Here is a 12,614-nt window from a genome sequence, read left to right on the forward strand (position 1 = left end):
TAGAAAAAAAATTTTGCTAGCAAAACTAGTAAAAAATAAGGTTAATTTGCTCTCTAAATTCTTTGTTAGAAAGTTTTTCTTCACAAACACATGGGTAGAGGGGAAAACCTTTACATTAACAATTCCAATATTCTCACTCTACAGAGACAAAAGATATCACTCATTCCAATTTGTGAAGATCTTGAATGTCATGTTGTCCACATAATTAAATTATTACTAGTTATTAAAATAGCTTATGTGTTACTTGGGTTGTTTTTAAACTTCAAATTTGTAAAAACTTACACATAAAATATTCTAAATGTTTCTCAGAGTACTGCAGAATTCTAACTGAACTATTCTGATATGAAATATAGATATTTAAATATTTGCATTAGATAACAATTCTTTACCTCCCTAATGACAAGGTCAAATCCAATACTAAAGGTCACAGCATAAATGCCAAAAAAGCATTGTACCTATGGCCTCCTGCTACAATGGCCATTTATTAAATCTAAGTCAGATCATGTCGTTCCACTGCTCAAAGCCCAGCAACACCCTCTTCCCCCAAAATCCCTCACAGTAAAAGCCAATTTCTTATAATGGTGCATAGTCCCTTCCAATTTGCCCTGCCCAGCCCGACTTACCTCTCCCACCTGCCCTTCTAAGGTCCCTTCCCCTGCTTGCTGTGCTCCACCCACTGGCCTCCTTACTGCTCCTCAAGTGCACGGGCAGGCTCCTTAGGGCACTCGCACTATTGAGTGGAAAGCTTCCCTCAGTAACTCGCACTGCTCACCCCTGCTTATTTATCAATCTGCTCAAATGTCACCTTCTCATGACAGCTTCTGTGACCATCGATTTGAAACTGTAACTTTCCCCCACTCCTGGCACTCTCTGCTTCATTTTTTTAACCCAGAGCACTCAGCAGCACCTGTTAATATGCTTTATAATTGACATTTCTGTCAGTCCTTCTCCATCAGAATGTGCACTCTCAAATGGCAAGCATTTGCCTGCTTCCTTCAGTGCTGCATTTCTAGTACTTAGAACAGTGTTAGTTTATATATAACAGGTGCTCAACTCATTTGCTGAATGAACATGAGTGAATGACTCTCATCTTCCCCAGAGGCTGACCTTCAGTCAGTGAGATATACCATTGCCTCCTAATCTCTAAGCCTAGCAGTTTGGCATCATCCTGCCCCTCCTGTCTCTGGAGTCTCTCTTTTGGTTTATATTCTCTCTCTATTCCTACCACCATCTTCCTGGTTCAAGATTTCATTTCAATTTCTGCTTCAGTCAGGCTTGCCTCTTCACTGTCCTGGGAAAGGGATGTTTTCCTAGCTTTGTCCAGACATCTTGCTCCTCACCCCGGGAATGCCCTTCCTCTTATTTCTGGCTTATTTAACCCCACTCATTATTTAAAACTCAATTCAAGTCCAATGTCTTCCATAAAGTTTTCCCCCACAGTTTAATGTCACGGATTTCCCTTCTCTAAACTGTCATATATTCAAACTCATTTCTAGTTTTGAACTTAATTTTTTGCTGATTGTTTTCAGTGTAATTGCTTTTCCTAGTCAGACTTAAAGCTCTTTAGAAGCAAACACCTGTTTGTTAGGCCTGGTATAGTGAAATGCTTGCTTAATAAAGAGGTACTCTGCACTTGTTTAATAGAACAGATTATAAATTCTTAAAGGGTGAATGCCTTACACATCTTCATGCTCTCTAGTTTCTATATTTCACATAAAAAAATCAGGAAATAATTATAGCATTTAACTAAACTGAATGATGCCTCAGGCTACATATAGTATGGTCTAATACTATATTATATTGAAATTTAAAATTTAGCTCTTCTTTATCCAAGTAAATAAATGTTTTCCCTCATTAATGAGCACTCGAAACTCAATTATTTTCTGCTTTGCTAAGAATGTACTGGAGTATTTCAAATGTCACTTGGGGAACTGAATACATAACCTCTAATTCTAAAAGATTATGCTCTATACTCAGTGATGTCAAATTGATCAAATCCATACCTTTGTCAGTCCCTCATATTTTCCATAATCTGTACTCTTCAGCCACTCCATCAGCTTGGCATATCGGAGCAAGTCTCTATGAAATGGATGATGATTGGGTAAAGTCAGTTCAATAGAGTGTTGAGCAAGAGTTGAACTCTGATCATGACCCTAGAGTGGAGTAAATAAATAAATAAATAAATAATCATTGATAGTATAAAGAAACATTGTTGTAACTGAAAATTCTAAACAATGACCAAATGTGGATAAGCAAAGCCAACAGAACACAGAAAAATAAAAACTGAGTACTTACTTCCTCTTTTATCATCGTGTGTATACCAACCGAACATCACCACCATAAAGTAATCATAAACACTCAAGAATGGCACTTTGATAAATCAACTACTCATTTCATCTTCTAAAGGAGTTGAAAATGAATGTGTTCATGAAGCTTATCTCTCCCATATCATTTTACAATTTACTAAGCAAATAAACACCATGATACAAACTGTATTAAGAAACATACCAAATAGGAAAGTAATTTAAAACAAATTATCTACATACGTGGTATTTCCATTAGAGCCTACAATGTTTAATAGAATAGATAAAAACATATGGGATACAGAATTTTAGAACTAAGAAGGACTATAGGTGACCATATCTTGGGCTTTCCAGGATAACCACTAATGATAATAGAATTTTACTTTTTCTATTAATTTGTTAAATAAGTAACTATACTATTTTATTCTTAAACCTTGATAAGACTTTTATATAAGTAAATTAATAAGTTATCAAACTGCCTGAGACAGATGATGTGTCCTGACTTTTGTTTCAGAAAATATAGACCTGGTAGAATATATAATCCAATAAACTTACTTCCTAGAAGAACAAATTGAAACTCAGTGGTAAGTCATTTGCTCAGGTTACACAGAAGGAAAGCTGGAACTGGAATCTCAGTCATGTAAGTTGCACTTCTATTTCCTTTTAAAAACATGTCCAACAAAATAATTTTAACTAGCCTCAAAAATTGCAACTGCCTACTAGTATCTAAAAAATAAAACAATGAAAATCTTTCCAGGTCCCTTTTCAAACAATCGAGTTCTCCTTCTCTACTTGGTCAATGTTTGTCATGGAACTCAAAGTCACTTTGAGTTCATCAGAGGTTTGGATAAGGGAGCATAGACCTGTGTGAATGTTCTTTTCTGGATGGCTGAGTGAATATAAAACAATCACAACCTCCAAAGAATCATCCAGCACTAAGAGCTTAAGTGTTGAAAAAGGAAGCTATTCTATATATTTGGAATGCCTTGGCACCTACATCTTTTCTGTGAAGTAAAGACTAACAATAAATACGAACACAATAAAAATTATTAAATAAAACATGAAGATATTACCACTGGACTATATATTATACCTTTAATTAAAGTTGCCAAAGGTCAGTACGAACATTACATTTCAGAAATATTTTCTCATGGCCACATGAGAAGGATGATTGGGATTCCATTAAATCACAAGAATTAGATACTAAACATACGTAGATATTATAATTTTAGGTCTAATGATGTCTCCAAATTGTGTGTCTTAATTAGTTACACTGATGAAAAGGGAAGAATATCTGCAACTTGTTATAGCTTATAAATATTTTTCCAAATAGTCTGCCTTTATTAATAACAATATTAGATCTCTTTTTATTATCCAAAACAATTCTCCTCATTAATTTTTCTCAATGATTCAAGACTCAAAATTATTGTTTATTTTCTTCCACAACTATTTACTCAGACCACATTTTAAATTACATTATTTGTCAGGAAAGCTCTTCAATTAAAAATCTTCTCTTCTCCTAAAAATGGGAAAATTAGTTAACATTTGTAGAGGATTTTACAGTTTCCAAAGCTCTTTCACATATTTTATTACTCAAAGCTTTCTCTTACAAACAACCTTCTAAGATCACTATCACCTGAAAACTTCACTTCTAATATGAAGACCATCATTATCTTCACGTCATTACTATTCAGATAAATTAAATATTAGTATTAACAAAACTACTTAATTTTAGAGAAAATAGTTCCAAATAACTTCAGAAAACAGGAAAATTACTTAAATTGTTTAACTAATCAATAACATTGATAACTATCACATCTAGAACTCTAATGTACGAAGAATTATATTCTTTATATATTTTTTAAATTAAAATATTGTTTGAAGTTTACTATAAATAAAAATAAAATAGTAACAGTGACTATTTATTGAATGCCTACTACCATGCTAAGTACTTTATATATAAAAATTACAATCTTCATAATAATATTGCACAGTACTTTTTTACTCATTGAAAAAAATAGTAAACTCTATTAACATAATTTAAAAATAATATATTAGGTTTTGTCCAAATTAATCTAAGACCAATACACTTTCTAAAACTTAGTGATTTATAATTTTCTTTAGTGTACATATTAATAGAATTTATAAATAAATTAGCTAATATTGAACACTGCTATATCAAAGCACTATTCTAAGTGCTGAACATATAACATTAATCCTCATTACTACCTCAGAGGTAGATATTTTTACTACACCCATTATTCAGATAAGGCAGCTAAGGTGACACCAAGAGGTTAATAAACTTGCCAAAGGTCGCCCAGCTAGGACGTCACCGAGCAGAGTCAAGATTTTGAATCCAGGATGTTTGGCTCTAGTGCACACTCAAATATTTTGCTATAATGACTAACAGAAATTATATGTCCATGTGAAATGTTAAAAATTTTTCAAGATTTTAAAACTCTATTCTATGTCATATTTATTTTTCTTTTAATTTTTTTTAAATTTACTGATTGATTTTAGCGAGAGAGAGGAAGGGAGGAGAGAGAAACATTGGTTTGTTGTTCCACTTATTTATGCATTCATTAGTTGTTTCCTGTATGTGCCCTGACTAGGGATCGAACCCACAATCTAGGCATATTGGGACGACACTACCTGGCCAGAGCTAGTTTTCTTTCCTTTCTTTTAAAAAACTGACTTTAGAGAGAGTGGAAGGGAGAGGGAGAGGGAAAGAGAAAGAAACATCGATCGGTTGCCTCCTGTATGCACCCTGACTGGGGATCAAACCCGAAACCCAGGCATGTGCCCTGACAGGGATGTGAACCTTTCAGTGTATGGGATAACACTCCACCCAACTGAGCTACACCAGCCAGGGCATATTTTTATTTTCTTAAAGAAAAAAGAAAATCTGAAAAAAGTTCCAACAAACATCATGAACATTGATTTTAAATAATCATATTTCTTTTCTAACAGATCATCAACCAATATGCTTAAGGAAACAATTTTTGTGACATCAACTAAATACTGGTGGTCTGTTACCCAGGTTTTATTTTACTATATGATGTTTCTATAAATACACATCTGACTATCTAGATCCTCAGAAAATTCACTTTCAATTAAACCTCATTAGCACTTACATATATGCATACTATGTATATGTAGTTACACAATTAGCAATTCAATATACACATTGCTATAGAGCTTTAAGTACATTAACCTCCTTACAAGCATCTTGAGGCTGGGAGCTACTTCTTATTCTTACATATGGACTATATTGTGTACGTAATAGGCACACAATGAAAATTGGACAAATAAATGTACCATAATGAGGTAATCAAATTTTCCCAACTAGTTTTTCCCACAACCAGGAATAGAAATATCCAGGTTTCCCAACTCTTGCTAGTTGACCTGATGCACTGAATTCAACACATAGAAAATCTATTTTCTGTACTTGAGACATCCTCTTCCACCTTCTTCAGCATATCCAAGGGTTTAGTAACATTGTGGTTTTTAACATGCATGTAACAATACATGTTAGATTTTCAGAACTGCGAAGCATTCATTTTAAACAAGCCATTAGTTTATAAGACAAAGAAGCAAAAAATAAATGTTTGATTGTTACAACAAACAATTAAGGGTGCAGAAAGAACTATTGTTTATGAACTGGTACTTCCAATACCATTGACAAATGTGGGTAACATCACTGTCATTTTTAAAAACTAAGAAATTGTGTGGTTATAGATATTACTGAAATCATCCTGTAAGAAAAATGTGAATTAGTATTTCCTATGTGATTTCTAGATTAACTTTTTTTCTCAACACTTTTTAAGTTAAGTAATATGTTAAAAGAGTCTTTCCTGACTTCCCCCTCACATGCTTAGTTAATCATCTTCTTTTATGTTCCCATAGAGTATTATCATAACATTTACCCTCCCTGAGTATCTATCTCCCTTTCCTAGACTGTCAGCTATTTGAGGACAGGATCAGCTGCTCATCTATCCCAAATAAATGTCTGGTATGAATTTCAATCACCTGGCAAATGATTTCTAAATAAATGAAGGAGTGAGTGAGTAAAAGAATGACAAGAAGAAAGGCAAGCAGAATGAGATTAAATGCCTTTTTGGCCGAAATAAACTTTCACTATGGGACATTAAAAAATGGCTACAAATATGGTTAACAGGTAGCTTAAATCAGCAAGTTATAATCTATAAAGATTCTGTGGCTGTTAAGTTTAGCAAACTTTATAGAAAAATAAAAAGAATCAGAGAAGCTTGAGCCAAATTTGATGTACTCACAGGCACCGAAAGAAAGGAGGACCTATTATAGAGTTGAAGGAGAGCCTGAGTAAACTAATCAGAAATAAAATATATAGTAAATACAATTGAAAACAAAATAAGAATCCAATGTTTCAGACAGCATTTCTTAATGAACAAAATTTCCCACAATTGCTTTTGCCCAATAACCCTAAAAAAAGAGATAAAGAACATAAGAAACCTAGCTTACTATACCAGATATTAAAATGCCTTTTATCAAATCCCTCTAATGTACTCTAATATTATTATTATTAATATTATTGCCACAACTTTAATTATAACATTCTTTTCCATATAAAAATGTAGACAAATAACTTATGTGAGATTAAATCAAATGGGACTTACAATTGCTCTACAGTCAGTTTTCTTATGTATATAAGTACACAGAGCCAATGAAACATTTCCTACACTGAATCAAGTCCTGGTTCTTATTTCAAAATATTGAAAAATAAAACAGGCCAAACAGTAAACATGTAACAAGTATGGACTTAGTAGTTTAATGGTATATGCAGAAAGAAAGCATAGTTGTTTATATGATTTCTAGAATCAGAGAAGTTTAGTTAAAGTAACCAACAGAGGCAGTTGAGGTGCTAAATACATTTATGAGCAAATATGCACATAATTAAAAATCTTAAAATCAAATAAATGTGTGAAGACTATGCTGAGATCCCAATGAAATACAATTTTTTGTAGGGATTTAAATTTAAGGTAATATATAAACAACTACAAGAATATGCCAGTATTAACAATAAAATAAAATTACCTGTTGAACGAAAACATTGTTGAGGTGACTGGCCAATCTCCTTGCAAAATGCTCTCGCAAATCACTGAAGCGCTGCTGCTGTTGTTTGACTGCCAGGAGCATGTCATGGCCTGAAATCAGATTATTTCTTGATTGTTTTAATGGGTAAAAAGATTTCCCCGATGTTTCATGGGTATATTTATAAAAGTATCCATATTTCAGTTTTGAAGAACCCAAAGTTTTACTGGTTTATTTGTTTGCTTTTTTTAAAAAAAGGTAAGGGGAAAAATCGTATAGCACAGTAGTTCTCAAAGAGTGGTATTTCCTCAGCATCCTTAGAAATGTGGATTCTGACAGAGGAGAAACCAAGATGGTGGCATAGGTGAACACCTAAACTGCTGCCTCACACAACAACTTCAAAACTACAGCTAAAAGAATAGACATCATCCAGAACCACAGGAAAGCTGGCTGAGTGAAAATTCTACAACTAGAAGGAAAGAGAAGGGCATACAGAGACTCAGAGGAGCTGCAAAAGGCTGAGGTATGGAGACACGTGCACGGAGAGGACAGGCTACTGAGTGCCTGGCTAGCTTTCTCTAGCGGGACAGAGATGGACGCTCCCGACTGCACTGAACCCCAGTTTCGGATGAGACCCTGGGGACCCAGACTCATACGGGGGGGGGGGGGGAGGGGGGGAGTCTGGACTGTCAGGAAAAGAGAGGAGTGCACGGAAACTCAGGGGAGCTGCAAAAGGCAGAGGTCTGGAGGCACGCAAACGAGTGTGCGCAGAGAGGAATGACTGCTGAGTGTGCCACTGGCTTTCTCTAGCGGGAGGAAGGCGGAAGCTCCCAACTGTGCTGAACTCCAGTTCCGGGCGAGAATCTGGGAATCCAGATTCATCGGGGGAGAAACTGGACTGTCTGGCAGCGGGCGAAACTCGAGGGCAGCTTTCTCTCAGAGGTGCTTGCAGCGATTACCGAGGGACACTGAGACCCAGGGGCCTCTTAGGGCAGGGCTGACAGGAAGCCAAGGCTGTCTGCTCAGCCCTGAGACTCTGCCCCATGCAAGCTGAGCACAGAGGCTTTTGCAATTTTGCAAGTCTTGTCTCATAAGGCTGTCTCCAGCACAGAAGTTCTCCCGGCGAAGACACAGCTGATCCTCACAGCCAATTGGCCTGGAGGTCAATTCCTCCCAGTGATACTAAGAACAATCAAGACTTAACTACAACAAGGCTGTACACACAGTCCACAAAGGGATGCACCAAGAGTGTCCACCTCAGGTAACTGGGGAGGCCAACCCACTGGGCCAAATAGGAAACCTAGCACACAAACCTACCCTACCAACTCAGGGAAGCAGTGAAAATGCAGTGTCAAAGAAACAGATCACAAATGAAAGAAATGGAGGAAAGCAAACAATTGGATATAGAGTTCAAAACCACGGTTATAAGGTTTTTCAAGAATTTCCTAGAAAAGGCCGATAAATTTAGCAAGACCCTCAAGGATTGAAAAAGGACTAACTAGAAATTAAACATACACTGACTGAAATAAAAAATATTATACAGAGACCTAACAGCAGACTAGAGGAACACAAGAATCAAGTCAAAGATTTGAAATACAAAGAAGCAAAAAAACACTCAACCGGAAAAGAAAAAAGAAAAAAGAATCCAAAAATTTGAAGACAGTGTAAGGACCCTCTGGGACAACTTCAAGCGTACCAACATCTGAATTATGGGGGTGCCAGAAGAAGAGAGAGAGCAAGATACTGAAAACCTATTTGAAGAAATAATGACCGAAAACTTCCCCCAACTGGTGAAAGAAATAGACTTACAAGTCCAGGAAGCGCACAGAACCCCAAACAAAAGGAATCCAAAGAGGACCACACCAAACACATCATAATTAAAATGCAAGAGCAAAAGACAAAGAGAGAATATTAAAAGCAGCAAGAGAAAAACAGTTAATTACCTAGAAGGGAGCACCCATACGATTGTCAGCTGATTTCTCAACAGAAATTATGCAGGCCAGACGGGAGTGGCAAGAAATATTCAAAGTGATGAATAGCAAGAACCTACAACCAAGATTACTCTACCCAGCGAAGCTATCATTCAGAATTGAAGGTCAGATAAAGAGCTTCACAGATAAGAAAAAGCTAAAGAGTTCATCAACACCAAACCAGTATTATATAAAATGCTGAAAGGTACGCTTTAAGAAGAGGAAGAAGAAAAAGGTAAAGATAAAAATTATGAACAACAAATACATATCTATCAACAAGTGAATCTAAAAATCAAGTGAATAAAAAATCTGATGAACAGAATAAACTGGTGAATATAACAGAATCAGGGGCATAGAAAGGGAGTGGACTGACAATTCTCAGGAGGGAAGGGGTGTGGGGGGTGCGGGAAGAGATTGGACAAAGGTCGTACACCTATGGATGAGGACAGTGTGGGGAGGTAAGGACAGAGGGTGGGGTGGGAACCTGGTGGAGGGGAGCTATGGGGGGAAAAAAGAGGAACAATTATAATAATCTGAACAATAATTATTTATTAAATTAAATTAAAAAAAAAAAAAAAGAAATGTGGATTCTAAGGCCTCAGCCCAGTCATACTCAATCTGGGAGTGGGGGCTGGCAATCTGTATTTTAACCAGACTTCTAGGTGATTCTGATGCAAAGTCAAGTTTTGGAATCACCGGCCTAGCAAAACCTTATGCTCTCAGGTCTAACCAAAGCATCTACTTTGTGCCAGGTTCTGTGGACTGAAGAAAAATCATGGTGTTAACTTGGATTACTGATGGAAGTAACTGAAATGAAAAAGTTCTTAGTGCCAATAGAAATATGTTTGGAAATAAGTGAAACTTGTTTGAATAGTTAATCACGTAACCACTAAACTACTTCCCCCATGTATTTCATGTCAAAAGTATTTTGCTAAGTTACAAACTACGTTATAAACTAATCACTGATCCTTGGTCAGATTTACCGTTTCCAATGAACATACCTGGTCGAAGAGCTACATTCATGCACTGCAGAAGGGCATCGGCGGCATTGGTACAGGCCTCAATGCCTCTAGAAGAAGCAAGATCTCCTTCCTGAAGGGCCTTTATATGACCTTTGGCCAAGTCCATATGATTCTGGAATATATGTAAATATAACATTTGCACTTGCAATTTTGGGAAATTCACAGGTAATTGGCTACTCATTCTTATCACTAGGATTTATAATTATTTTAAACCTTGCTCTCATAAGAAAATTAGAAAAATGCTTACAAGTAGGTTTTACATATTATCCGTTAGATTTTTATTTATTTATTTTTTGCTGTTGGTAATTTATAACCACACTTACCACAAGGAACTCTATCTCAGACAGGAGTTTTACATTATTAGTGTTACTAAGGTGAATTAGGTGGTTGCTTTCAGAGATCTGGTCCATTTGTTCTTTCACACTTTGGAGCATTTCCTCATAACTGCTGAGTTTAAATTCAATCTGATCTACCTCCTGTAGAGCCTCATCCAACAGCTTCATCAGGATGTTCACTTGTTTTTCAGAGGCCATGATTGACTGGATGTTAGCCTGCAAAGTTAAAAACAAAAGTAACACTGTATAGTACTTAAATGTGTAAAAGAAGTATGAAGATGAAACACTGACAAATCTCTTTGACAGTAGAGTAACAAAGACTGGTATGTACATCTACACATCTACTTTGGTTCATCATTATGTTTATATTCCACTTTTTCTTTTTTTAAATCCTCACTTGAGGAGTGAAGATATTTTTTCCATTGATTTTGAGAGAGGGAATGGGGGAGGAGGAAAAAACATAGATGTGAGAGAGACATATCGAAATGGCTGTCTCCTACACATGCCCTGACCCAGGTATGTGCCCTTGGCCTGGAATCGAACCCCTGATCCTCTGGTGCTCAGGCTGATACTCTAACCACTGAGCAATGCTGGCCAGGGCTACGGTCCACTTTCTACACAGCATTTCAAGAAGGTACACTTGCCTCTATGTCAAGGTTAGGGACCAGGTCTCAGTATTTCATATTTTCACAGACTATACAAGTGCATTTCTGCCCCATTATATATCACTAAAGGCCCGATGCACGAAATTCGTGCAAGAGTAGGTCTTCCTTTCCCTGGCTGCTGGCACTGTCTTCCCTCTGGCACCCGGGACCCAGGCTTCCCTTGCAGCCCTGCTTCATCTGGAAGGTCGTCTGGAAGGACGTCTGGTCTAATTAGCTATTATGCTTTTATTATTATAGATTAGTAATGGTATATTCTCATTTCTGTAAATTAAGGGGCCACAGACTATGTCACCTCCAACATTTCTTCCAATTCTACCAGCTATAGGAATTTTCTAAATTCCTTAACATTTATGTAAAACCTTAAACAAAAGCATAATCACTTATGTAACACCTTAGGCAAGAGGCTAGCAGTGGTATACCAATCTCTGAGGTTGCATGGAACTAATTTATAACTGCAGTACAATTTGTACTAATAGGATGTGGAAGAGCATATAACCATAAGAAAGTTTATTCTATGGTCTTTTCTCTTTTTTTGTTTGTTTGCAACTACATATTTTTTCTAGGCAAAGCAGTAACAAACCACCATTCCCTTATCACTGTTTTCTAAATGTTTCTGATTACTGTTTTTAATTCCCTGAAATACAGAAGTTGCCAAATCCAAAACTAAACTGCAAAGCAATATGATGACTTGGAACATAAGTATATGCAATATTAATTAGAAAAAATAAACCATTAAGCCACATTAAGAAGGCAGGTAACATATTAGGAGGAAAAAACTTGGACAAGGGATAAAAAGTTAAAATACCAAAATTCTTTAACTCTTAAAATATTCCTTATTCTCTGAAGGTTTTTCTTAAATGTTTCCCTTGCCTAAACAAAACAAAAAACTCCAAGTGTTCATATCAGATTTTTTTCACATCACCACTGCTCCTTTTAGCTCTCTACTTTCTAAAGGTGTGCATTTAGATATAGACTCAGAAACTGTGTATACAAGTTAAAGGATCTATTCCAAAACATTTCAGCAAAGGAGTCAAACATCCTTTCCCCTGACTCTCCTGTTTTCACCACCCTTATTCTGCTCCCTTTTGGTAAATGATTCCCTTATTTTAGCTCAATTTCTCTCTAATGTGTACCTCCCCGCCGCCCCCCGCACTCCCAACCACAAAAATGCTATTCTTTTGCACTGAACTATTCTGAGGTGTTTCAGAGGCTGGCTAAATCAACTCCTAAATTGGTTTCTGGCTGGCTA

The 12,614-nt window shown here is 36.2% G+C and overlaps 1 protein-coding gene across 11 annotated transcripts in view; it reads right to left on the minus strand.

The window, feature by feature from the left end:
- The window catches only part of EXOC1 (exocyst complex component 1), a 55,589-nt gene that overhangs the window by 24,269 nt on the left and 18,706 nt on the right, over positions 1-12,614 (minus strand). For 6 of the 11 annotated variants that reach the window (XM_080640108.1, XM_080640114.1, XM_080640116.1 and 3 more), the window contains 4 exons: positions 10,689-10,916; positions 10,345-10,477; positions 7,377-7,486; positions 2,004-2,153 (listed from right to left, as the gene is read on the minus strand). In XM_080640108.1, the coding sequence (XP_080496234.1) occupies positions 2,004-2,153; positions 7,377-7,486; positions 10,345-10,477; positions 10,689-10,916 (621 nt within the window). Of the gene's footprint in view, positions 1-2,003; positions 2,154-6,595; positions 6,650-7,376; positions 7,487-10,344; positions 10,478-10,688; positions 10,917-12,614 lie in introns of all 11 variants that reach the window. The other 5 variants (XM_080640113.1, XM_080640109.1, XM_080640111.1 and 2 more) reach the window with 1 other exon arrangement.

The sequence above is a fragment of the Plecotus auritus genome, assembly GCF_963455305.1.
Source record: "Plecotus auritus genome assembly, chromosome: 1".
Lineage (NCBI taxonomy): Eukaryota > Metazoa > Chordata > Mammalia > Chiroptera > Vespertilionidae > Plecotus > Plecotus auritus.